Below are 25,333 nucleotides of genomic sequence, written 5' to 3'. Positions count from 1 at the left end.
CACACTGAGAAATCCCACTGAAATCAGTAACACTGGACAGTCAGGAAAGGTGCAAAATAAGGGCCCAGAAAATTTGATATGCATAAATTAAAGCTGGTCAGAAAGTGCGCCTGTAGAAATTTAATTCTGGTATTTCACAGGCCATCGTCCGAGGTCAGACCATCTCCCCAGATGCACCAAGGCTTCCCCTTCCGCCCATGAAATGGGAAACTGAGTGTGTGCAGGAGGGATGTCTGCCCTGGGAGATCCACCTCAAAAGGAAAGGTGGGGACATGAGGTATTCAAGTCCTCAAGTGTCAGGTTATGGTAAAAACTCAACCAAATTTTAACACTTTGACTTAGAAAGGGAACACTTCAGTCTGTTAACCAAGGAAAAAAAAAAAAAACCAAAACAACAAACAACAAAACCCTGCATCCATCTCATTTTTTTCTGAGGAGAAAACAAAATATGATAGATCACTTTTTTTTTGACCAGCCTTAATCAACTGTGCCAGCAAGATCTACTTGCTATAGAAAATTAGGGCTTTAGAGGTGAAGAAACAAAATCCCACCTTTTAAAATCCTAAGCTCTTTTAAGGTGGTGTATACAAGTGCAATAACAATGTAATTTCTTAGTTGCCCAGCTCCATGGTTATACAAGAAAACTTCGGCACCACAGCAGACCACTGAAATACTTCAAGAATTGCTTTTATATCTGAGATTCATTAAGAAGAAGGTTTCAAATACAATGCTTTTCTGTTGGTTTTTTTTTTTTTTGCCCCCTCCAGATTTCTCCAAGAAATCCTTTCATTAGTGTTGCAAGGGATATTTTCTCCGCATGTGTTACACAGGAGAACAACTCTTGAGAAGTTCTTGGAAATACCTAGAAGGGGCACGCCTGTGCTTCCAGGTTGCCTTTTCTCTACCTGCACAGAGCAATCTGTTTCAAATGGTACATCCTGAGACACGAACCTTTAATTTTCAATTCAATAGCAGACTTTATCAAGCAACCAGAAATCAAGGCAATTCAGGGGTTTTGCCCTAAAACACCTAAACAGTGTTAGGTCATCAGGGATTTCCCCCACTGCACTGAGTTGGTTTATTCAGCAGACACAAACAAGTAGCCAGTCTCCTCAGTGACAAGAAGTGAAGCTGAATTCATGGAGGAATACAATTTACCACTTCGGATCAGATGCTCAAGTAACAAACCAAATGAATGCTTCGTTATTACAAGCAGACCAGCATGCTCAAGTTATAGCCTACCCTCATGATACTGCACACTATCCAAGAACATTTATTAGATTTAATAATGCTTGTGATCACCATTCAGTGACCATCAGTCATACCTGCTGCTGACTGACCCATGTCAGAGTGACTCTACTGACGCTAATACTTTGTGGCAGTTCACCTAATGAGGCAAGCTCCACTTAATCAACACCAGAAGATCATTTCTGGGCAAAAAAAAAATTCTGCTTGAAGTTCTCTCCCATAAGCCATGCATAAGGAGGGAAAGTGATGCACAGCCTTTCCACTGGCCCCTTCACACAGAGGTGAATTTAATGAGAAAGCATTTTGCCAGAGACGCATCAATCAGACTGGCTATTTGCTTCTGTCCTTTGATAAAACTCAGCATAATGGATGAAAGGCTAGGAATAATTTTTACTCAAAAAAAAAAAAAAAAAAGAACACAAAAACCAAACATTCTCAGCAGACAACTTGCACACCAACTTCCTTAAAAAAAAAAAACAACCAACAAAAAACGAAACTGTTTTCCAAACAAACCCTTCCATCATTTAAACCTTCCTCCTTCAGGGAAACACATTCCACCTAGAAACACATCCCAGAACTTTGCTATAAACAGCCACTCAATTTCCGTATGAGCAGAAACAAAATGTTCCATTCAAAACAGAATCTCATTTATATATACACATAGATAGACAGATTTGAGGTTTACATTGTATTTAACCACTTGGATGTTTGATATGCCCCAAAATATTTTTTTTTTTTAAAAAACTTTTCAATTAATTGGGAAGTATGACCAGCTGCAAACAGCAAAGACGGAAGTGAAACACTACGGTTTAGTGGGGTGTTCTATCTAACACGGGTTAATAATTCTTCTTTTCCCTGTTTTGGTTAAATGAACATTCTCTTACCATTTGTCTGGTTTGTCCGTGGTTAGGCAGACCTAACAAACAGGAAAGAGAATAGAGCTGGTAAGACCATTGCTTTTCCAAGACAGAAAAAAGTACAAAATCAAAACACACGCAGCTATGATTGCAACTGTGTTGTTTTGCTAAAAGTTGTCTACCAAACTAACGTCTCCCCTCCTAGAAAGCTAACTGAGAAAAAAAGCTTCCTTAACAACATGGTTTGAAGAGCAGAGGTCCCAAGTTAAAAAACATGTTCCATTCGCCCAGTCTTTTCTCCGTTTACTCACACCTTTCTTCAAACTACCGCTAAAAGTACACCTCTTCTTTCAGATCTGAGGTTTTCCTCAAGTCTTGGGAAAAATCTGGTGTTCTGTTTTAGTTTTGAAAGAATTTACTGACATCAAGGAGGAGAAAGTGGAAGGTATTATACACTGTCAAGACAGCAACAAATAAAATCTTTCCTATCATCCTTGGATCCCCAGGGAACTCTTCAGCTCAGACGTTAGCTACAAGCTGTCAGCAAACAGGTTCTGCTGACCCTACCACAAGTAAATACCTCCACAGGCGTAGCTCCATCAGTCGCAGAGCACAGCGACTCCAGCTATCACACAAAACCCTTCCTCAGTAACACAACAGCACCATAAAGCTCCAAGCACAACGGCTTGATTTTACTAGCATGCTTAGTATACTATCAGATACCCTATCGTGCTGCCATAGCTATGTACTGAATCTGTACTTTACATATATGAGACCTTGTAGGACACACAAAGGTCTTGGGATATAAGAGAATGACATGTTACTATAAGGCAGCTGGGTATGGCACAGAGTGAACTAATAAACCTTTTGTCAGCGCCATTTAGTTTTCTAAGATGCATGCTCCCAAAACCCACCATTTCACTAACAACATGAGTACACCAAACCATCTTTCTCAGCCCCTTCTGGCTGAGAACCAAAATGTCAGTACATCAAATCCAACAAGTACTGCAGGGCCGGCACCAGCAAATGCTGTCGCTAGCTGCAGAAGTTATCAGTATGATTTCTGCTTTCCCATTTATAGCAAGCTTCCCAGCTTGACTTTTGAAACTTCCTATTGCTAGCGAGTTAAGCTGTGATGAAACAATAAAGCTTTCTAAAGAATCCAGCAAAAATGAACTTTTACAGCTCATGGTCCATACTCCCAACAGATTTCTTGAGGTTCTCCTTAGTAAAACCAAACACAATGTACCCACAGCAAGTATGCCAGGAAACACATGGCACAGCAAGGTATTGGGAAGGAGCAAGGCGGAACAGGAGATATTTTCTGAGCATTGAGTATCATGAAACCACATTAAAATCAACAGTTTATATCAACTGTGTTTCCCATTCTGTGTAGATGTATGCTGTTAGTTACTTCAAACACGAAGACATATAGTTTCAATTTTTGCAGCATTTTTGTGCCTAAGTGCCCACAGGGATGAAGAAATCGTTGCCAGAAAGATTTCCATCAAATCTGTAGAACAGATGTACAAGGAACCAAGTAAGGAGTCCAGTAACAACCTTTGCATATTGACAAAGGCAATGTACGCACCAGATAATCATTCCTTTTTACATGGGAGCAGCAATCACATCCAAAACACAGCTGTGAGCAGCCGTTTGAGATGGATGGACAAAGAGCTCCACAGGTGCTGGGAAACAGCACAGCCAGCAGGATGCAACCTGAATCTGTTGGCTTCAGAGCTAAGCCGTAGCGCTTGTTTTTTCTTCCCCCTTCCATAACAGAAAGATAACATTTTCTCCATTCACAGGGGCTCTGACAGATGTAAATCAATGGTTGCAAGTCCCTGGATTGAAGCCACATATTTCACTTTAACCACATTCCAGATCTGCTCTTTTCTTGTAACTAAGAACATTCTTGATGCCAGAAGAGACTAGCCTACAGGAGCAGTGGATACGTGGCTGCTGCGATGACTACTGCTGGATGTACAACAGACAGTAAACTAGCGCTGGTCCCAAGCACCAGAATTAACCCAGAGATGTCGAGATTGATACAAACTGAGCGAAGGCAGAGCAGAACTGCTACTCACTCTGAGCCCCAAAGCTCCAGAGCCCTCAAACAGCAGCAAAGCAGTGCTAACAACAGGGACACACCTCACCCCCTAAACTGTAATTTCTAGGATAAAGCTGCCCAAGACAACTTTTTGTTGTCTCCAGTAGAATAGGACACAAAATAAAGTTACAGTCTCAATACAAATTATATTCTTGCTATCACAGTAATAAGGTATCAATTAGCATATTAATCTTAGTTATCCGTGAATTTTCCCTTTAGTCACACTTTGATAACTGGAGTTTGAAAGAATGAAAACAGACACTAAAAAGACTACCTTCAGTTTGCAATTAAAAAAAAAAAACCCCACACTAAAAGCATATGCAGCTGAAGCACTGCTAACAAATGAGCAACTTTTACCCGCAACAGTCACCAAAGAGATGCAGAGACACAGCATAACATCTGTAACCCATTGCAGAACAGCTGTCAAGTCAACGGGATGCATCTGTTCTGGAAACAATGGATTCTCACCCAAGTTTCTGGTGGCTTCTGTGCAAGAGATGAGGTCTGTGAGACAGGCACCGCTAAGAACTAAACCAATCCTCCGTCCCTGGGTAAGGAGTAGTACAGACAGGTAACTCACCATATGAAACTTAGTCCTCCCCAAGGTGCTTGCGCCATTTTCACAGATCAAGGTTTGAGAGAGAGTTCTCACACACATGCATCCACAAGCAGGTTAAAAATGTAAGACAGTATATGAATATGTAAACCAGAAACAAAATACAACAGGGTTCTGGCAGCTCCTGTCCAGGAAAAAAAACTGTCTTTATTTTATGGAGGGATGTCTAGAGAAGCCACAGGGTAGAAAGTATGAGTATTCCTTTCGATGATATTTAAGGTCCAACTGCTTGAATTTACATAGCTTCACATCAGAAATAAGGCTAACCTCCGCCCTCCTATGAGATTAAACAAACAAACGAACCAACCAACAACAAAAAAACCACAAAACCCCCAAAAAACAAAACAAGCCCACAACTGAAAAAAAAAAAGGTGGTGTTTTCAGGACTGACCAAACCTTTAAAACCACAAAGTGTAAAGGTCTACAATGATGAATCTAAGCAGGTCTTCCACTCTTTTGCAGCCAAAGAAATTGAAATATACTCTGAAAACTCAAGATTAAATGTTTTTTTCCACAGCACTGAAAAAATTCCAAAGCCCCCTCCTGCCATTCAATTCCTCCTGCCAGTCTCCTCTATAGACCGAAATAAAGAGCAAGTCCCGGAGGATAAAATGAGGACAGGGTAAATTGAACATATGCATATCTGCAGATAAGCATAAATGTCCTTTGCCACAGATAATTCTACATCATTATGGAAACGGCAATAAAACACCAAACCACAGTACAGAGACCCACACCCTGAGAGCGTGCCTCCACTCCTCATAGCTTAGTGACAAAGACCTCAGAATTGTTCCTCAAGCATAAGCACAATTACTGAGATTTTGGCTCAAAACCAGTCACAGCAGGTCATTATGCCCTAACGATCGTTTCATTCTTGAAGTATCAAAGCTGCAGATTAATACAGTTCCACTCAAAGAAACACAGGTGGGGAAGCACTATCAGAAACAAAAACAAGTCTCTTACTACTGTTACTTTGCAGCTTTGTTTTATCTTTTGGGGATGGGGGAAACACCTCTCAGTCAACCAACCTGTTTCTTTTCCAACAGTCTCATATCATTTGAATCTAACGCTTTCAGATTTGTTTTAAAAAAAAAAAAATTTAAATGAGAGAATATCTAAACTTCCAGCAGCGACTAAAGCACCACCCCAAGAGCATGCTGCAGGAGTAGGGAACAGCTGGCACCCAACAACACAGAGTGGAGTGCAGGAATCCAGTTTCCCAATGAGACACAAACCAGCACGTCTGGTCCCACTGGAAGCCCGAGAGTAGACATGCATGCTCTTTGCTGATCCAGTCTGAGCCCCCACGAGTCCAGTGAGAGGACCTCAGCATCTGAATGGCAGCATTCAAGAATTATTCCCACTGCTCAAATTCAGCCTGCTTTTTTGCCAACTCCACACAGTAGACAACTGCCATTTTGAGAAACAGGAGAGCCTAAACCCTCAGCAGTATGCCCAACACAGACTGGAGTGCAGGGGTATTTCCATGAAGTTACCACAGCAAGCGTCAAGAAGCTGCAGAATAAGCACCAATCATGGCCACTTTTCTACTTGAGTAGAAACTTTGCAGTGCTTTTCCCTGACTGAACATATACACCGGTGCCTGTATATTTACTGATCATTTCGTAGTTCGGCACACGAAGTTCGTACAGAGCTGACCCCAGTACCAACGGGGAAGAGTAGTCCAGCTTCCAGCCACTGGCCATAACTTGGAGTTGTTAAATTTACATTTACTCAAACTTGCTAATTCCAATCTTCAGCATAACCACCACACACAAAAAAATGGGCCTCATTTTGTTATGTTAACATCTCATGTTAACATAATTAACCTTTTCCTTTGTTTTAAAAAAAACACAATCAGGACATCAAGCAATTAGTCACAGATGGCATTTTGGTTTTAACCTCTGTTTACTAAAGAGAAGTATCATGCAGAACAAGCAATATGCAGTAACATTTGTAAGCACATCTTCAGTCACTATGAAGGCAGAGAATTTAACATGCGTTTTCACAACCAGCAGGTTTGCTACACTAAAATACATTGCTTTCAAAAATCCATACGCTCTTCATATGCATTTTTCTTTTCCAAAAGTAACCCTCATCCTGGGATTCCACCCTTCCCAGCAGTAATAAAAACATCAACAGTACCACATTTGTGAGCAAGCTAGAAAAAAATACAAAAATTCATGCATGAATGAGGCTTGATGAACAAGGATTTCACTTCCAAGTTACTGGTTCGTTTGAAGTAGTCCCTGTGTGTTGACATATCCACACATACAGTTTTTGCAAGCTTGTAAGAATGCTTTAGTACCCCTCTCTTTCTTAAACTGCCAAGAGCATGTTACGGCTGTGAGCAGATTGAGTGTCCACCTTCTAACAATCAAAGGCTATAAACCTTCAGGAATGCAAGTGCAACAAGCAGAACAGAGCATAAATTGTACCAAACACCACCTAGACTAACATTTTCTTAAAATTCTGTTGTACATAAAAACAATGTTAAAATTGCAATTTACTTACCTAAGTAAGTTCCTACCAAGATTGGCAAAGGAAAAGGAAAAAAAAGATTTAAGGTTAAAAAAAAGGAAAGATTCATATAGTTCAGAATACAGAAGCCCAGCCCCATGCAACAAATACAGAAACACAGACTGTTTTGGTTGTAATGAAACACAGAAGTGATCACAGTTCTCTGTTGGACAGATAAACCTAAGACAACATTAAACGAACAATAAGTCCAAATGAGAGATTCCACAAAGAGCAGCTTTAATTTTGGACAAGTAAGTAGTGGTTCGTAAGCCACCTCCTTCCACTAACTCCTGCACATTAACCTCGTTAGATTTGGACACTACTTCCTAAAACACTTGGTCTAACAGTTCACATTAATTTGCTTCACAGTACCGCCTCACATGTGTTTGTTCATGCAAAGCTGTACCTTCCACTAAGAGTACTTCAAGGACCCTACTAATACTTTCTGGGCAGTGACATCCAACTACAATGAGTCAGTAGGTACCCTTGGACAAGTATGTTGAGAATGGAGAGCTGCTATCCATCTGGATGTTAAGTCAATCAATACTACCCACCCGCATTCCTAAAAGAGCATCATGGTATATTCTGGCTGGCTGTAACAGACTAAGTGGCTAAAAAAAGAGGCAACAAAACTATCAAAATTATGCACCTCACTGCTTTAGGATTTGCTGATCAAAGTTATGTAAACTAGGAACCACTAAATTATTCACTGTACTTAGAACTGGGAGTATTACACATCATATACACATATGTGTGTGTGTGTGTGTGTGTGTGTGTGCGCGTGTGTGTATATATATATGTGATACGTATCACACATGTAGATTCCACTTAATTACAATTCAGGCTTTGTACTATCCGGGGCATTTGCAATTCTGCCCTTGCATTGTTACACATTCATTTCCTCTCATATCAATTACACCTGCTCCCCACCATTGCCTTGGGATATGCACTCTCCTCTCACTCAATCAACATTTGCTTGTAACTCCATGCCATCCCTCCTAAATAAAATGGTTTTCACTAGTTGATCCATAGAGAACAATGCCCATCTGCCAATTTAATTTCCAGATCTTTCTCCATAACACAGAAAGAAACCAATCACAGTATCATGGCTAAGCTGAAGGCAAGTGAAAAGAGTTCCACTTAACATCTGAACATAAAGTCCCAAGTAAAATTCTCAAAAATAACCTGTACTTTTGGCATATAATCTAAAGCAAGGAAGTTGCACAGAGACACAGTTCTTGGGGTCTCCAAACAGCATTTCAAGTAACTTGTCATTCTTCCCAGCTGTGCTACTGCTGGCAAGAAACAGTCATTCCTTTAAGAAGCACTGAACGTCTTCTCTCTTGACACTAGTCAGCATTACTCTGGTCTGGCTATCAACAGCTAAAGCCAGGACTTTTCCCCAGTACTCCTTCATTAAAGGACTAATATTCCCTGCTGTTTGCAGTCATTCCTGGATGGGTTGGTCATCCTCGACTTTCAAAGGGCAGCCAGGGCCACAGCTGATCAAGGCAGAATTTTAATGCAACTTATGCACACAGGTAAGTCCAAATTTTCTGCAACGTCTAAGTCAGCCAGAAAAAAACTTTGAGATAAGTCTGGTCACCTACATAGCTGATGCTAGAGAATTTCCTTACATTCCCACCTTGATAGCTGTTTTTGATCAAGAACAGTATTTTCACTTTCATGCTCATCTCTTGATAATTAAACTAATGCCGTGCTAAGCTGATGAATGCTTCCAGTTCTAGGAGTTCATTCACGTTTCCCCAAAAGGAGGTGAGAAACAATGAACCAGAACACGTTAAATTAGACTGACATTCCATTTTGGTTTAGAAATCCCCAGTAGCAGAAGCAAGGTATTCCAACAGTTAATTAACCTCACTCAAAAATTTGCAGCTTGTTTCCAGCCAAAGTTTTTCTACTGTACCTTCTGGCTACTGCAGCTCATTATTTCATTCCCGCCTAGACTAAAAAGCCCTCTATTATTACACTTCTGCTGCTCCTGTCAGCAGAGACAAACATCTACAACTTCCACTTTGATAAAAGCATTCTCCATTATACAGTGTGTTTTCCAGTCCCTTCACCATTTTCACAGCTCTTCTATAAACCCTCTCCAATTTTCAGCATTCGATCCACTACCATTTTATCAATGCAAGTCTGTTGCTGGGAAAAGCCTTCCCTTTATTTCAGCTACTCATGCATGTTCTCTCTCTTTCTGCCAATTTTAGAGTGCATGTGATGACCCTGAAAAACAAATTTGATTAGATGAAAGCTAACATGGTGTAAAATACAGGGGGAAAAAATTAAAATCTAACAATGTTCCCTCCCTTCCCCCAGTAGGAATTTGCATAGACAAGTATCACATAAACCCCATCCTGGACAGCTGCAAGAAAAAAGTAAACAGGGTCCAGAACATAAAACATCCTCTCTCTCTCCAGTAAGTTTCATGGCAAATATTGTCAGTCAAGCTCCAGAACATTAATGAAAAAGCAGTAAACTAATAATTTCTAACATCACTGTATTCAACAGCCTATTAGATTCCATGTACGTTTCATGCTCCAAAAATAGGATTCTGCAGCAATTTGTCCATGCTAACCTAATGTTGAAAGAGAGCTGGGAAGGGCATTGTATGCCTAATGATGCCTCTAATGCAATTTAAAGAAAGGGAAAACAAAATAGATGAAAGGACTACACCCTTCTTATAAAATAGTGCAGAGGTAGTGAGGAGAGATGAGATTAAGAATATTTTCCTGTTCTTTGATTTCAAGCACGAGTTGAAACTCTAGATGCCTGGCCAGACAAATCATATTCAAAGCTTGAAAAAGTTCAGCTCTCTAGAGTTAAGCAGAGATGAGTCAGAAAAAGAAAAGTTAAAGATACTTAGCTGGAGTTACAGTAGCAAGAGAAAAAACAAACAAACAAACAACAAAATTCCAAAGGAGAAATCTGAAGTACTCTTAAATTCAGCAACTTCCAACATTTCCACAATTAGTTTTAACTAGTCCTGGCCACAGCCCACTAACAACAGTCTCCTCTTCTTTTCCTCCTCGATCTCTCGCCGCCAAGGTTCCCCTTTTCCCAGCCTTTCCTTTCTTCCCATTACTACCTCTCTTCAGACAGAGTTCAATCTGATCAGCCTGCACCCATCTATAGACTAGGTGATCTTCCATCTCCGACTCCTCCACCCTCAGTCATCCTTTGGGCACATTTAGGAACGGCGTTTCCATTTACGCAGGAACATTCATCAAGGCACTTCACTGATTAACTTTTCTGAGGGCTGAATCCTAATCATCAACCACCTATTGTCCTAAATACCAAGGGGTGGTAGAGAGTCAGATGAAAATCTTCCAGCAGTGTTGCCCGAAGGAACACCCAAAAACCTACATGAACAGCTCAATTTTCAGCAATGTTAAACAGCCTAATTCTAAACCAAGGCAGCAGGTGCCATGGGAATTTAATGCCTTACAAACCTGACCACCAATATATACGAATAAACACGGATCTTAATGCTTTACACCAAGCAAAACTACAAGTGGTTGCTTGGCTCATTCCCTGCAAAGCAATCTCTTAATTTTATACTACTTTACAATCTGGCCATGAGGAAAGCCTTACAAACTCATCACATGTGATCAGCTCAGAAGCCAGCCATAATTTACAGTACATGTACTTCTCCCATAAGTTTGGAAGTAATAGTCCAGCACCAAAAGGCTTTTATCACCAGCAAAGAGACTTCAGTTAAAGCCCACCATAACAGCTGTCCACTGTCATATGTCAGGGACTTTGACCTGTCCAAACCCTCAGGTTTCTTCCAGGTGCCATCAACACAACATTTTTTTTGCACAAAAAACCCTGGATAATTCATGTAACATTGCAGTAGGTTAACATCTTCTTGAAAACTATTTCAACATAGGTGGACAAAGTGTCTTCCTGCACCTAAATTTGTGCAGAAAGAATATTTTCAGCCTCTCTGTGCAGTCATCTTAACACCAGCTTTTCTTTGCAGTACACTCCTACAATGACCTAAACCAACCAGTATGACACCACGTATCACTAAGTGGAGAGGAAAAACAAAAACAACAAAGAAAACCCCACAATTTCCCATAGTATCTACAGGAGTTATTTAAATGAAGAATCTGACTGGTTGTTAACAATTCAGTTTTACTCTCATTAATCTTTTTCTTCTATTTTAGGTCAGTTCTAATAAAAAAATCCGTCATTCTGGATAGATGGGTTTATTTCAGTCTGACTCATTTTATACTTATTTTATACTGACTCATTGGCTCCTAAATTCTGGTTACAAGGCTTCATCACTCTTGCTGCCATTCACCCCTTCTTCACAACAGTTTCAAATTGGGCTCTTCCTCTTCTCTGACCTCCTCTTCCCATCAGCAGCCCCCCGAAACTTGTAAGCCCGTATGACTCCATCCAGAGCCAAGAAGTCTCAGCACCACATTCCCAGTTCTGGCATGGCACAGGAAACTGGTATTAGCTGTGCCCAGAGTCAGCAAAGCTCACCAGCTCACATGGAAGGCACATGCTAAGTGGCACTGGTACACAAACTGGCTCCAGGCCAGAAACAGATCCACCAAATTTCCACCATCTGTTTCCCTGTGCCAAGCAGATCTTGATCCAAGTTCTTTAAACCTCGTTTCCTTGCAGGTGGTTCCCTTCTCTCTCTGTCTCGGCAAAGCTTGCAGCAACCCAGGGTCAGAAAACATTCCAGATGTCGAAATTGCAGTGTGACAAACATTTTCCATTCACAAATCAATCTCAACCAACAAATTTAAGCTGAACTGCTCACAAAAGTTAACACTCACTACCCCAGCAGGAAAACATATTCTGGGACCGAATCGTACTCCGCTACCTAGTGGTTATAGGAACAAATACTACTGCAAGTATTTTAGGGACTGGCTAAGAACAGCCTGACCAGATAAAGCAGCAGGCGCTCAGTGAGAGCCAGTTCTTGCACAACTACCCACATATGCTTCAGAGAAACACGTATTCTGGGAGGCCTGAAGAGGTACTTCACAAAAATCTTCTTTTTGCAAACTGCTCCAGCAACAGTTATGACTGAAATGAATCTAATCAAGTATGTATACCAGCAGACAGACATTTTAAAACACTAAAACAAGAATCCTCCATTTCCAGTAAGTAAATGGTCTCAGGTTAACAAATCCAGTGCTCTACACAGAGAGCGCCCTACTGAGGGAAGGATCAGTTGTTCTTCTACTTCCCTCCTTTGGGCCACATCATCTCAGAGCTTCAGAAGTGTGTCATCTGCTGAGTGACTCAGCAGTCCCCTTGCTGATGAGGACTTTTAGCAAGGAATAGCAGGCATGCCCATAAGCAGGTAGTCACTCGGAGCTGTGGAAATTCAGCGAACTACTAGGCATCTACCTCCCTCATTACTAGATAAAGCTTGTGGGGAAGCCAAACTGACCAATGCAGCACGGTTTTGTTATTCTTCCCAAAACACAAAAGTTAAAAAGCACATTAAAAACTCAGCAATACAATATCAAGGTATGAACTCCTAAAGACAGCAAGACAGTAGAATGATCACTGTCCTCATTCTTACTGTATTCTCCACATGCACTTATATAAGCATGCATGTAAATATTGATAACAGTTATCCACTGTCTCAGCCATTAAACACAAAGCTTAACATCAGGACATGCAGTGTCAGCCATTTCATGGTAACATGTAAGCTTAAGTTTTTGCATCTGTCTGTCTTGCGATGACATTTGTATATCCTACCTATTCGGGATTGGTCTGTTCTATTGAATTTGGTTAAGTGATATCATACGTACATTTCCTGCATTATCACAAATTAAAGCTTCTGAGGTCTATTCAGTAGTCAGAACAGATTAATTTTTAACCTGTGGAAATTTTGAAAACCATTTCTACTGCAAGTAGACAACGCGCAGGCAGTCTCTCCCCGGTGAGACTGTCCACTCACAGTGGAAAATACAGAGGCTTGAACTTGGGACTTGATGTGAATACTGTCTTCTATTTCTTATGGTTGAAGTGAATTTAAAGTAGTTCAGGATGCATGAAACTTTGATTTCTTAAAAGTCAAACAGTGAAACAACACCTGGTTTCAAACCAACCATCACAGCTTTCAGCAGTTTCACAAAACCACTAGAAAACTGTTCTGTCAACTTGAGGAATTAGAAATCGATTCTGAACATAGCACTTCATGTCTTCAGTACGGTTGTACGACTTAGTCATCTGCATATGGAAAGCCTGGAAGGTGAGCAGCATAACCACGGGTGTAAATGGTTACCCAAGGAACACTTAGACATCAACACAGAAGATGCACACAGACTCGTTAGCCACAAAGCACAGACAAGCCAGCAGATGAAACTAAAAATCACTCTCCTAGCATAAGCTGAGCGCAGCTTCAAGGTCTTACCCCTGCTAGGCATCAACAGGCGCTTCTTCATGTTGCCTGATAGAGCACAAGTGAACAGAAAAGAGAAAAACATCACATCAGCAACCTGAACAGCAGCAGTTTAAAAAGTTCTTAATGTTAAAACACAAACAATAAGATATCAAATGCTTCTAATTATATTTCAGATAAGCCACATATAAAGTTAAAATTAAAGGTAGAAAATGAGAAAGATTCTCCTTATCTCCCTCCCTGCTCAGAGTCACTATTAAACCAACTGTTCCTTTCCCCTGTTAAGGAGAGCTACCCTCCATGTTCTCATTCCCGTTAAGACCATTTGAATGGGCCCTTTTATCCTCATCTGAGAAAAAGACTGCATTTTCTCTTCCCTGACACTCTCAGGTAAGTGCAACTCTTCAGAACAGAGCCCTGGAGTCTGTGCCAGGAACACCCTGCATCTATCTCCCACTTCAAACACCTTCTCCTTGCCTTTTACTCTTGAGGAGATGAAGCCCAAACTCCACTGCCCAGAGGTGCTCAGTGCCAGGGCCAACAAAAGCGAACACTCTGGTTCTGTGCAAAGCAGGAGTAGGTTTATGCCTCCCTCAGCTAAGCAGCAGCCTGCCTTTCTCAATGGCATGCAGCCTCTGGTAGCTTTGCTGAAAGCCGGGTGATCCACACATTACAAAGCCAGCTGGGAACTGCACAGCTACTACCTACAGGTTAAAAAGCTGTAAACCCCAAAAGAAAAAGGAAACATCACTGAAAAAAGCTATTAAGGTTTTATTCATACTACTCATTTAAAAACTGATGGGAAGTTTCTCCTTCACTATGCCATCTGCAAGGTTGGTCAAGCTATGCAGAGTTTTACTAGCACAGCAGGTTTATGTGCATGCACCATCCAGGCAGTACACATCATGTGTCTCATCCAGAAAGAGAAATGGGACACATGACTTTTGTAAAAGGAAAAAATTAACCTCCCTTGAGAATAAGAAACTTGGAATTGATATAAAGGACTATAGGTTTAAATAATCTCCTTGTACACCAAAAGAACAGAAGAAAAAGCCTATATAGACAATATACAATTTGCATAAAAATATTTACCATCCATTCCATTGTGTTGTTCGTAACTTCGTTTTCCCAGGATAGTTGGGGATCCATTATTAATGACAGGCGTAAACTTTGCAGGAGTCAGACTGTTGAGAGAACTGGACAAGCTCTTTGCAGGATCTGGTTTCGGAGGACACGGATGAGACTCTGTTGTAAAACAGCAAGGTGGAGTTTTTTTTTAATTAGTGAAGATACTGGAATTAGAAATCTGAAAACAACCTGCAAACTTCCAAGGTGACCAAGTATACCTCCCCTTATATACAAAATTATCTCAGTCAATAATTTTGACTGAAGATTGCTATTTATATAAAGCATTTTAAGTATATTTAGAAATTCACCTCTACTGAGGATGTCAAAACCAACGTCATAATATTATCCTAAACTAAGAGCTGATAACAAAAGCACTTTGTTTCTATTTCCAAAACACTATTCTCCAACAATTTGGGATCTTTTTGGGGGTGCTCTATATTAAAAACCATCTTTGGGCCGTCATGCAACACCCCTAAACTCTGGGGAAATGACAACTCTGCCAGTTTTGCACGGTTTGTAAAAAATACCATTTCTAAACTGGCCAAACAAGCAAGGAATCAAAGCACCACCATAAAGAACACACAGGGTCTAAATTCAAACTTTTGGCCAAGGCAGAGATCAAGCACACACTGTCAACTGAAAAGAGTTTGAGAAAGTTGCAAGCAACAGCAAATGGGAGCTTTAACTGAGTTTTTCCTCTCACAGTCCCAACAGTTGAGTAACATATAACTTAAAGCACACTGAGCACACCACCTCCAAAAATACATTCTTGCCAGTCCATCAGACTCCCTCCACGTCTTTCGCTCCCTTCTCCCAGCTCAGTAGTCAAATGGAGAGCCAGATACAGCGCTAATGAAATCTCAAAATCTACTGCTACATTCTGTACAACTACTAAAAGCAGGATTTTATCCAACAGCAAAACTTCTCCCTTTATTGGCTTTTTTGGGTTGCACTATACACAGATTGAGAAACCTTTGGATATGTATCTCATTAGTATACAGAAGTACAACACTCAACAGAAAAGCAGTAAATATTTAATGAACCCTGAGCCTTACAATATTTCATCAATAAAAATGTTCAAAGAAACATAAAATCAAATCCAGTGTTTCATATCAGAGTAAAAAGGCAATCAATTTCTTCGTTAACCCGGAAGCCTTCAAAGTATCACTGTCCAAGCTAGCTTTCTGTGGTTAGACTCAAGTTAGACTGCTGTAACAACCTGAGGCATGTCTTCAGGGTATCTCTAGCGTCCGGCAACACTAGGGAAAATGATCTTGCATTCATTTGTAGTTAGAGCTGGCACGTCACATAGCATCACTTTAGATGTTTCCAGCACCTAAAACCTACGCCAAGGTCCTGGATGGAGCTACTCAGTGCTACCCCACAGACAAGCTGATGAGGCCCAAGTCCTCAAGAAAACAAAAAAACCCAACCAAGACCACCAAACTCACAAAAACCAAGAAGAAAGTAAACAATGGAACTATAGTCCCCTTGTCTAGCTCCAGCACAGAACAGCCAGCAACTGATTCACAAGATGTCGCACACAGTGCTGTCCCTAAACCCAAGAGGTTTCTTGGAGGACCCAACTGTAGGAACTGCCTCCAGACAGCCCAAAAATTGGAACAGTGGACTGACCAATTGCTCCCAAAACACTATGTTCGTGCCTCCATTAGCAGATGGTAACTTGTCCGCACATACATTGGAAGCCTCAGAAAACACATGGCTCCCTTCACTTGAAAAAGTTTCTCATACAGCTCATGAGCCCAGAGTGGACTGCGGAGCCACTAGGTCTGTCAAATTAAGTAGGAAAACAAAAAAGGACAACTTCATGGGAAGGTTTTCCAGTTTTGTTTTTTTAATCCAGAACCAGCATCTAAATCCAGAACCAAATGGAAAAAGAAACGGTTAACAGAATTAGCTAGTAAGGTCTTTTGTTTGGTTGGGGGTTTTTGTGTTTGGTGCTGTTTGTTTTTTGGGGGTTTTTTTAATACCTAAATACCGGAGTACTGCTTCTAAAGGTTTTCGAACCACTTGCTTTAATAGCAATGGGTTTTCTGATGCCTCAGGTAATCGTGCTGTGCCTGTAAAACAAAGAAAAATAATTAGAAGGTAAAGACATTGACATATTATAGCAAAATTAAATTAATAACTCAAGTGTCCTGAAAGAGCCTTCCAATTAAAAGAAATTGTACAGGTTGCAACCATGTCTTGGCAATAGGACATAAATGCAGGAGAATGCTAAATGTAACAGCAAACATGAATATTTTAAAACAAACAACTCATGAATATTCAAAGTTATTTGTCTAGCCTACAATCAGTTAGAATGCTCTGCAAGTATAGCTAGACTTTGTGAAACCACTAGCTACATGCAAGAGAGCATTCTCAAGAAGTTGCAACTCAAACTTTGTAGGAAAGGAATCTCAAAGGGCTCCTTTGCAAGTAGGTCCCAGCTGCATCACCACTCACATTCTGCTTTGATTGCTGCACTGTTAATAGGCAGATAGGGATGTCTTGCAGCATGCCAAGGGCGCAAGATATCTCGACATAAACGTCTGGCAATTCTTGTCAGTTTTGTTGTATGGAGATAGAAAGCTTGCCGTGTTTTCATAGCAAACTTGGGACTACCACTGTTTCGTACTGGCACACCATGAGGACTCTAAAAAGAAAGAAAAATAAATATGGTTTCTAGAAAATAATTATGAGACAGTATGGTTTTAAAGAAGAGAAAGAGTAGTTGAAAGTGATTTTATATGATATTGATTCACAGACATAAGAACAGAAACAGTATTACAGATGAAAGTATTTTCAGCCCAGCTATTCCCCATTTCCCAAATCTGACCCATCAACATTTGGAATTTTCTTCCAAAATACCTCAAAGATAAAATGAAGGTAAACATTTTCTCTTCACAGGGAAGCATTTACTTCTATGCTGTCCCAAGTTTTAAAGCAGGGATCCAAAAACCAGACCTGAAGACGTTACCTGATGCTATCACATGATTTAGTGCTTATAGAGTCAACAGAAAGACTGTCCAACTTTAGGTGCTTAGAGTTGCTCTGGAAATACAATGCAAACTCCTTATAACAAATCATTTGCAAGAGGGAGAGGAAAATCAGAAAGTAGCTGTATGGTTAAAATATACATCACAAACACACTTCCCAAAGCAAACTTCCAGCATGCAAGAATGTTTTTGTCTCAAAGTTGCAAGAATTTCTGTTTTAATTCTTACTCTGCACTCAATGAATGCATTTACAGAGTTGTCAAATATTCACTGCATGTGATAAAGAAAACTACTGAAAGACATTTATCAACTACAGAGAGCGAAAGCAGTGTATTCTTCATGAAAAGCAACTAAGTCAACAAATAAAATAATGAAAGTAGTATCTTGTTATCTCAAACCTGCCCGCGATTGGAAAACAGGACGAAATTTCAGTTTGGAGAGAACAAGGCTTTCCCCTCTCTGACTATTCACAGACTTTCTAATTAACAAACAAGAGGTATAAGGCTGATAAAACCTGGCAGTTATCTCAGCAATTAGGTAGCTTCAGAGGGCAAACAGAAGCCTGGAAAGGAGAGAGGCTAAACGAAAGAAATAGAATAGAAAGGGAATGATAGTAAAGACTAGGACAGAGGAAGGAAATTAATTGACCAAAGCTCAGTGAGCACTATCCTTCTGTCCATGTGATGCAGCTACTTTTTCCAATCAGCTCAATGTATGATGCTTCCAGATTTAACTGCCAAATTCAGAAAAATTCTGAGAATTTTGGTTTTTAAATAAAAGGGGAAAAATTAAACAGAAGCAGCTCATACAATGCTTACTCAAAGCTATCCAAAAGGAAGGAGGATTAATTAAAAAAAAATAGGATCAAGTAGAAAAACAAGATAAGGGATCTCTAAAAAGCCACTAGCTATTTGGGGTATCTAATTTTGAATGTGCCTTTGGAAAGGGAACAGGTTTCAGAAAATAATAAATTCCTCGATGGGAAAAAAAGTCCTCTTCCCCCTGCAGCACAAATTATGGAAACTGAGTACGAGGAACACTGGCTGGCGTTTCATTTTTTTCCATCTTCATTAAGTTACCCCATGCATTTGATGGCTCGTTTGCTAAACAAATGAGGTGGTTTTTGTTTTTTTTTCTCAGGGCAGTACTTGGTAACAAATTACTTATAGCTGAAGATAACGTGCCAACTTTTGCAAGACATGAAATACCAAACCCAAGGACAACAATGGAGGCTGAAGGCATTCTTTTTGTTGTTAAATATTTAAGAACAGTGAACAACTAAGATATCATGGCACCCAGCTTTCCAGGCAAGAGCACCGAGCAGTCTGCTTCACAAATACCTACCAAATTATTGCGGTTTGGTCCTGGTCTCTCCCCATCTAACCGTGTTGGCATTTTCAAGCCACCGTATTTCTTCCAGTACGTCCAACAGGATGCACAGAGGCGACACTGCATGTTAGGGGGACCCCAAGAATACCACTGGTAAGACTGTGTGGCTAGAGATAACAAAGGTGGAAATTATATATATCCTTACACAGGATCACTTTTCAGAGCTTATTCTCTTTAGAACCATCACAAAAGAAAACCCCCACAAAGACAGTGTAAAGCTCAAACAGACCTTAAAAAACTGACAATGGCTTCACCATCATCACCACTGTTAAATGTACTTATGATTTCAGCAGAATTAATGACAGATATAAACCCCTTTTAAAACATGAACAGAAAAAAAAACTGTAGGATGGGAAAATTTCCCACCAATGAAACCGAAAGCTCTCACTTTGCAAGACTGGTAGACAACAATTTCTGCAGAGCATGGGAGAGAGGGAACATTGTCTTCGGGAACTCCTCATACACTAATTTTATGAGTAAAGAACGTACAAAATCTGTGACTTGACTTCTTGTACATACAGTCCTATATTCCAGCATCTCTAAAGGCTCTCCATAAAGGAGCATAATCATTAGAACTCAGTATATTTATATCAGGCAGCAGACCAAATACAATGATATCACATATTTTGAAATCTACTAAGAAACTATGAAAAAATTGTCAAATTCACACCTTGACGATTTAAGTCTTTGCTCAATAGCTACCTGCAATTCCCTAGCACATTTACAAACTCCCCCTTTAGTACTTCATAATTCTATTTACAAATGTAACACCAGTAGCTTAAAAAACCCCAACTTTGCTTAAATGCTGCTATGTCAAATTCTGTCCCCAAACCCTTCCAAAGCCTTCTCTCCCACCCCCACCACAACACAGTTTTTACTTTATTGTTTGCAACACAGCACTCATGCTTTCTATGCACAACTGCCATACTGGCATGTCACTTACTATAACAGCTTTCACAGGCCCGTCCTGCTCCCGCGTTCTGTGCCTGTACTCCAGTACCATTTACCACTCCTGGCTTGACATTATTTACATTGATCTGGTTGGGGTTTGGCTTGTTACTTAAAACACAAAGCAAAAAGGAGGACAAGCATTAATTGAGGCATGCAATTTCCTACTTGACTTTCAAAAGTATGGCCCAAAGCGTTCGAGGATTTAAATTTTGTTCATCGTGTGGCTTCCAGAACAAGCTATACTTACCAGCAGTCTGACTTCCGTGAACACACTGTCTCTGATAATATTCAAATAACACTGATAATAAAAATAACTGCAATAATAGTTAGATGCTATTTTCAAGAGTCCAAAACCATTTAAAAACAATAAACCAGTGAGGCCAGACAGGTACCTTACTCACTAGCCCAGACATTCTAATCTAGGTAACAAAAAGATCTCAGCTATAGATCTCTCACAGTCCTGAACACAAGGGATGTATTACTTAAATCTCCAAAAGGAAGGCTGAGGGAAGGACCATGAATGGTAGGCAGAGAAAGGGCAACCCCTGTCTTATTCAGGGACTATAACCCTAGACTGCAGTCACAAATACTTCCATGTTGTCTTACTGCAAAGATCTGCATCATATAGCCACAATTCACACAAGCACACCCAATACATTTAAAAAAATCTTTGGACATAGAGTATACATAGAGATTTTAATGAATATGAGCCTTCCGACAAGTCTTAAACTATTGTCTGTGCTTCTAATAGAAAGCATTTAGGTTTCTACTAAATGGAAAAAGTCTGAAAGCCTAACATCTGTAGAGCAAGAAATGCACTGATGGCTGTCACTAATACATTCCAATATAACAACATCTGAATCACCTCAGCTCATCCCTATACTCTCTTAAAAATGTTGACTCAGGAGGGGAAAAAAAAAGCAGCTACTGGCAGGAGCTGAGAACGGAAGGGCAAACAAAACCTTGGCATAGAGAGCAGTATGTAATAGTACAAAATGTCTGCAGAGGAAGAGGTGTCTGAGGGGGAAAATGAGGCATTCAAAAAAATCCTTGGCATGGGAGGCAAACAAGGACAATTGGTGTTGCAGGGACAGGACTTCTGGGGAATAGAGGAAGATGGGAGAAGTCACACAAGAAGTTTCAAAGAAGAATACAGCAGGAGCTTACAAAACACACAAAGACTCTAAGGTGCTGTTAGGAGCTCAGCTTACAGAAGCAACAAAAGCCTGTAGCCTTTAGTGCCGACTTGCCCCCGTTACATTTTACCCATGTTCTCCTATGTTAAGACTGAAGAGAGTGGGCATATTCCTTTTATTTCCAACTAATAAACTCATGATTTAGAATCCACTTAGTCAAGCAGAATTATCTTAAAAAGGCCTTTATAAGATAGCTTTCCGAAAATGCAGTTTCTTACATATTAGTTGCCACTGACACAGGAGTCATGCTGATTTCAGTGACCCAGAATATTTATTACTTATCACTCTGACTAAGGCTGCAAAAACAGCATTGTGGGACTATGGCCAAATTAATTTCTTTCTAATAGGGCACCAATATTAGGTTTCACCTTCTCAGCAATGACCCCCTGAAAGCAAAGGAGTTCCAAGTGACTGAATTCTGAAGACAACTGGCCTTTGCAGCTCCAGAACAAACCCAAACGCTACTGGAAAGCTTACACTGCCCTGGAAGCAACAAGGTAATCCTTCTCCTCATTTGAAAATGTCTGATCAGACACCAAGACACAGAGCTTGGTAAAGCCCCATTTCTATAGAGACAAAATAGATTCTGCTGTGAATGACCTACAAGGACCACACACACATTGCGTAAGGAGTCAAGAGAGTATTTGCCCAGTCCAAGAAAAACTTCGGACAGCATTCTGATAGTGCTCCTCACTGTAAAGTTTCATGAGAAAGCTTAGGAGGCTAAGCAGCATAGAAATACTGTAAATAGTTTGTTCCTTCAGTACACTGAGCAGCCCATACACAACCCAAAAGAAGAAGAGAAGAGAAAAAAATAAAGGCATTTAGTTTAACAAGCCTGATTAGGTTTTCCTCTCCTTTTGCTTATTAATTTGCCTGGCTTTTACAAGGATTAAAGTGTTTCAGGGTGCTTATCAGAATGGCATGAAGTTCTGACACCACAGATGGCAGGAGATCTGCAGACATATTTAACAAAGGGAAAGGTGAAAAAAGGCACATTCATGCTATACAGCGTTTTGCTCTGGGATGTCACTATAGTAACCTGCTGCAAAAGAACTTTTGCCAATGATTCACTAGCAAACTCCATGTGCAAACATTACCAAGATGCTGTAAAACAAACAGTCCTCACAGATGCACACTGCTACAAGCAGTGCTGCTCAACAGACAGAGCAAAAAACCAAAGTAAAGAAAACTAAGCCTCCACTCCAGGTCTTATGGCTCAACATCAGGCATGTTGCTTCCCTTCTATACATTAGTTTATCCTCTGAAAAAGGCAGCAAAGGAGTCTGAAATCCATCAGTAATGCACACAAAAAGGTTTTGGTTGTTTTGAGCAGCATGCCAGGAAGCCCTGACATGTCTGGTTGTAAACAGTTAGTTGTGAACATGACTGCACGCACTGGCATGCACATCCAAAGCACTAAGATCACATGCAGAAAGGAGAGCGATGGCCTGACTCATTTCTCCTCTCTACAACCCTTATCAAACTTGTATTTCAAACGAAAGGGATGCACAGGTGAGGGCTGATCACCAAATCACACCGATTACAAAAACGCTCTAGCTATGGCAGCAACTTCACCACAGGATTTTGGAACAGTACAATTAATGTAGCTGCAACAAGAACCAGAAAGTATGCTGCTCCTAAGCTAAGGTCATGTTTCACAGGGGCAGTAACAATAAAATTTAGGCAGCTAATGTCTTCATCATATGAGAAGAAAAAGCTCTTAATTGTTGACGATATGTTAATTAAACTTGTTTGATATCATCAAAGCCTGCTACAGCTCTTAACAAGAGAGTTAGATGAATAACTGGATGAATCATCAGGCAACTAATGAAGCTGAAGTGAAAGATGCAAATAAGGTAGTGAGAATACTGATGGTGCAGTAAACTATCATCCCCAGCTCTTGCATCAAGAATGGAAATCTTTTAAACAGGTTTCATTTGTGCTGGAGCAGTCAGTTATACTAGAACAGGGATCACAAAGTGCAGATTTCTGGGCTGTATACTGCAGGAGATTAGTTTCAACTAAAGAGATTAAGGTGATAAAGCACATGGAGAAAGAAGGCACTAGAAACTAGCCATCATGGACTGAAGCCCCTGCCCAAAAAACCCAACCTGAAGATAATCCTGAGCAACGTAGAACACTGAAATCCCTTCACTACATGACTAACTAGCATTTGACCCAAAGCACAGTCATAAGATTTTAGTCATTAAAAGTAACAAACTTAACACCATCAGTGAACATTTTGTGTTATCCAGAAAACCATAGTGGTGCTAGATGCAACAGAACAATTAAGAAATAAAGCCTCAGAAATATAAATTTTTAATCCTTTGTAAGATACATTTATGCCATCTACCTCTAGGCATCTAATGCAAATGGCTGGATTCCTTATCCAGGTAAGAGAGCAGTGAAGTCTCCTCACAACTCTCCAGGCTACTGTGAATACCCACTTCTAAGAACAGATCTAACTACTGCTAAACAATGCTTCTTGAAAATGAGAAGTTTTCTCCAATAAAATGTTGAAGATTGCCATTTTAACTAGCATGGCTACAAAAGAAGGAACAGCATTACACCTTTAAGTTTTCCATGCTGCAATGGAACCTCTGCACAACTAAACAGAGATGGAAAAAAGTCTTGTTCCTCAGGCAGAGGACAACCAAGAAACAGATAGAGGAATTATCTTCAGCTTGTTAAGCAGCTGCCCCTTGTACTCATCCAAAGCTTTGACGTATTCCTCCAGTTTCCCTATTAGCTTAAAAAAAGAGGCACAGTAGGGAGAATAATATTTCCCTACTTTACAGCTGTTTGCAAGGCAGCGTTTCCAGCTTTAACATTGCTTCGAGATCCTCAGATAAAATACTGTAAGTAGAATGTATTGATTTACATTTACATATGTAACTTTAAAATTTAGTTTTTACATCAATACATTTTGGAGACTGGGGATTATATGGAGCACTTCCTTCTTCCCTTTCTGTTCTTACCTCTTCTGATATCACTTAGGTCAAATCAAAAGAGAGAAAAAGCCACACAATATTGTACATCTCAGCCTTCATGATTTGCAGATGTCCCAGTTTCCAAAAGTACCGGCTACACAACCAGACTCTCATCAAAAAAAAAGCAAGTAACTAGTACGCATGATGCCTGTAAGATCAGTAAAACCAGAATGAGTTCCATAACAGTCTAAAGAGTATGTTTGGGTACACACTAGAAGGAGAAAGAGACTGAGACTACATCTGCAAGAAGAAAGGTCTCCAAGCCCTATGTTCACATTGGGGGATGGCAGGATGAAGGGTGTAAGAAAATGGAATCTCTTTGTGCATTCAGGTTGCTGCTGCTGCTCTATTTAACACCACTACCATTGACAGAGAAATTGCTACAGAAACAACTAAAAGATTTTTTTTCAGTATTTCCTGAATGTAGAATTCAACTGATTTTATACTTTTTCCTTTCACCAGGAAAGCACATTAGTGCTTTTCAACCTAAGGGATGCATGACAAAGCCATGCATACAAACATTGGGTTCAGTCAATATCAACTACAGATGTCTGTCCCAAAACCAGGGTTGTTCTTGGACAGAGCACAGAAATGTCTGTCCAATATCTAGGACATAAATGTTTCTCCAGTATCTAAGATGTGGGTTTAGGACTTTATAACCTCCCATCAATTACCTGTATGACTCTCCATGCTTCAGTTACCCACATTATAAATTTGGGGCACAGTCTCAAGTTAAAAAATACGAACTCTAAAGCTTCATGTACAGTTGTTATTTTTCACTGTATAATATCTATGTGACATGAGAAATAACCTTCGAAGACTGCCTTCTATTGTTTTTCTTATTATTTGCCTCCCCTCTCCCTAGATTTTCCTATTAATATCACAGGAACAAATGAGAGTCCTATCAGTGGAAGATAGCCGGGGGG

General features: G+C 40.2%; 1 protein-coding gene across 1 annotated transcript in view; it reads right to left on the bottom strand.

Annotated features, from left to right (window-relative positions):
- LOC104162911 (metastasis-associated protein MTA1-like) overlaps positions 1-20,326 on the bottom strand; it is a gene marked incomplete at its 5' end in the record, with an annotated part of 25,911 nt that extends 5,585 nt beyond the window's left edge. The window contains 7 exons of the mRNA XM_009701752.1: positions 2,133-2,164; positions 13,764-13,799; positions 14,844-14,996; positions 16,871-16,960; positions 17,346-17,535; positions 19,223-19,374; positions 20,211-20,326. Coding sequence (XP_009700054.1) covers positions 2,133-2,164; positions 13,764-13,799; positions 14,844-14,996; positions 16,871-16,960; positions 17,346-17,535; positions 19,223-19,374; positions 20,211-20,326 — 769 coding nt within the window. The remainder of the gene's footprint in view (positions 1-2,132; positions 2,165-13,763; positions 13,800-14,843; positions 14,997-16,870; positions 16,961-17,345; positions 17,536-19,222; positions 19,375-20,210) is intronic.
- Between the last annotated feature and the right edge of the window lie 5,007 nt (positions 20,327-25,333).

Source organism: Cariama cristata, unplaced genomic scaffold (assembly GCF_000690535.1).
Source record: "Cariama cristata isolate BGI_N322 unplaced genomic scaffold, ASM69053v1 scaffold28506, whole genome shotgun sequence".
NCBI classification, from domain to species: Eukaryota; Metazoa; Chordata; class Aves; order Cariamiformes; family Cariamidae; genus Cariama; species Cariama cristata.
Note: the sequence above shows the minus strand (reverse complement) of the source record. Positions and strands in the feature narration are given on the sequence as shown.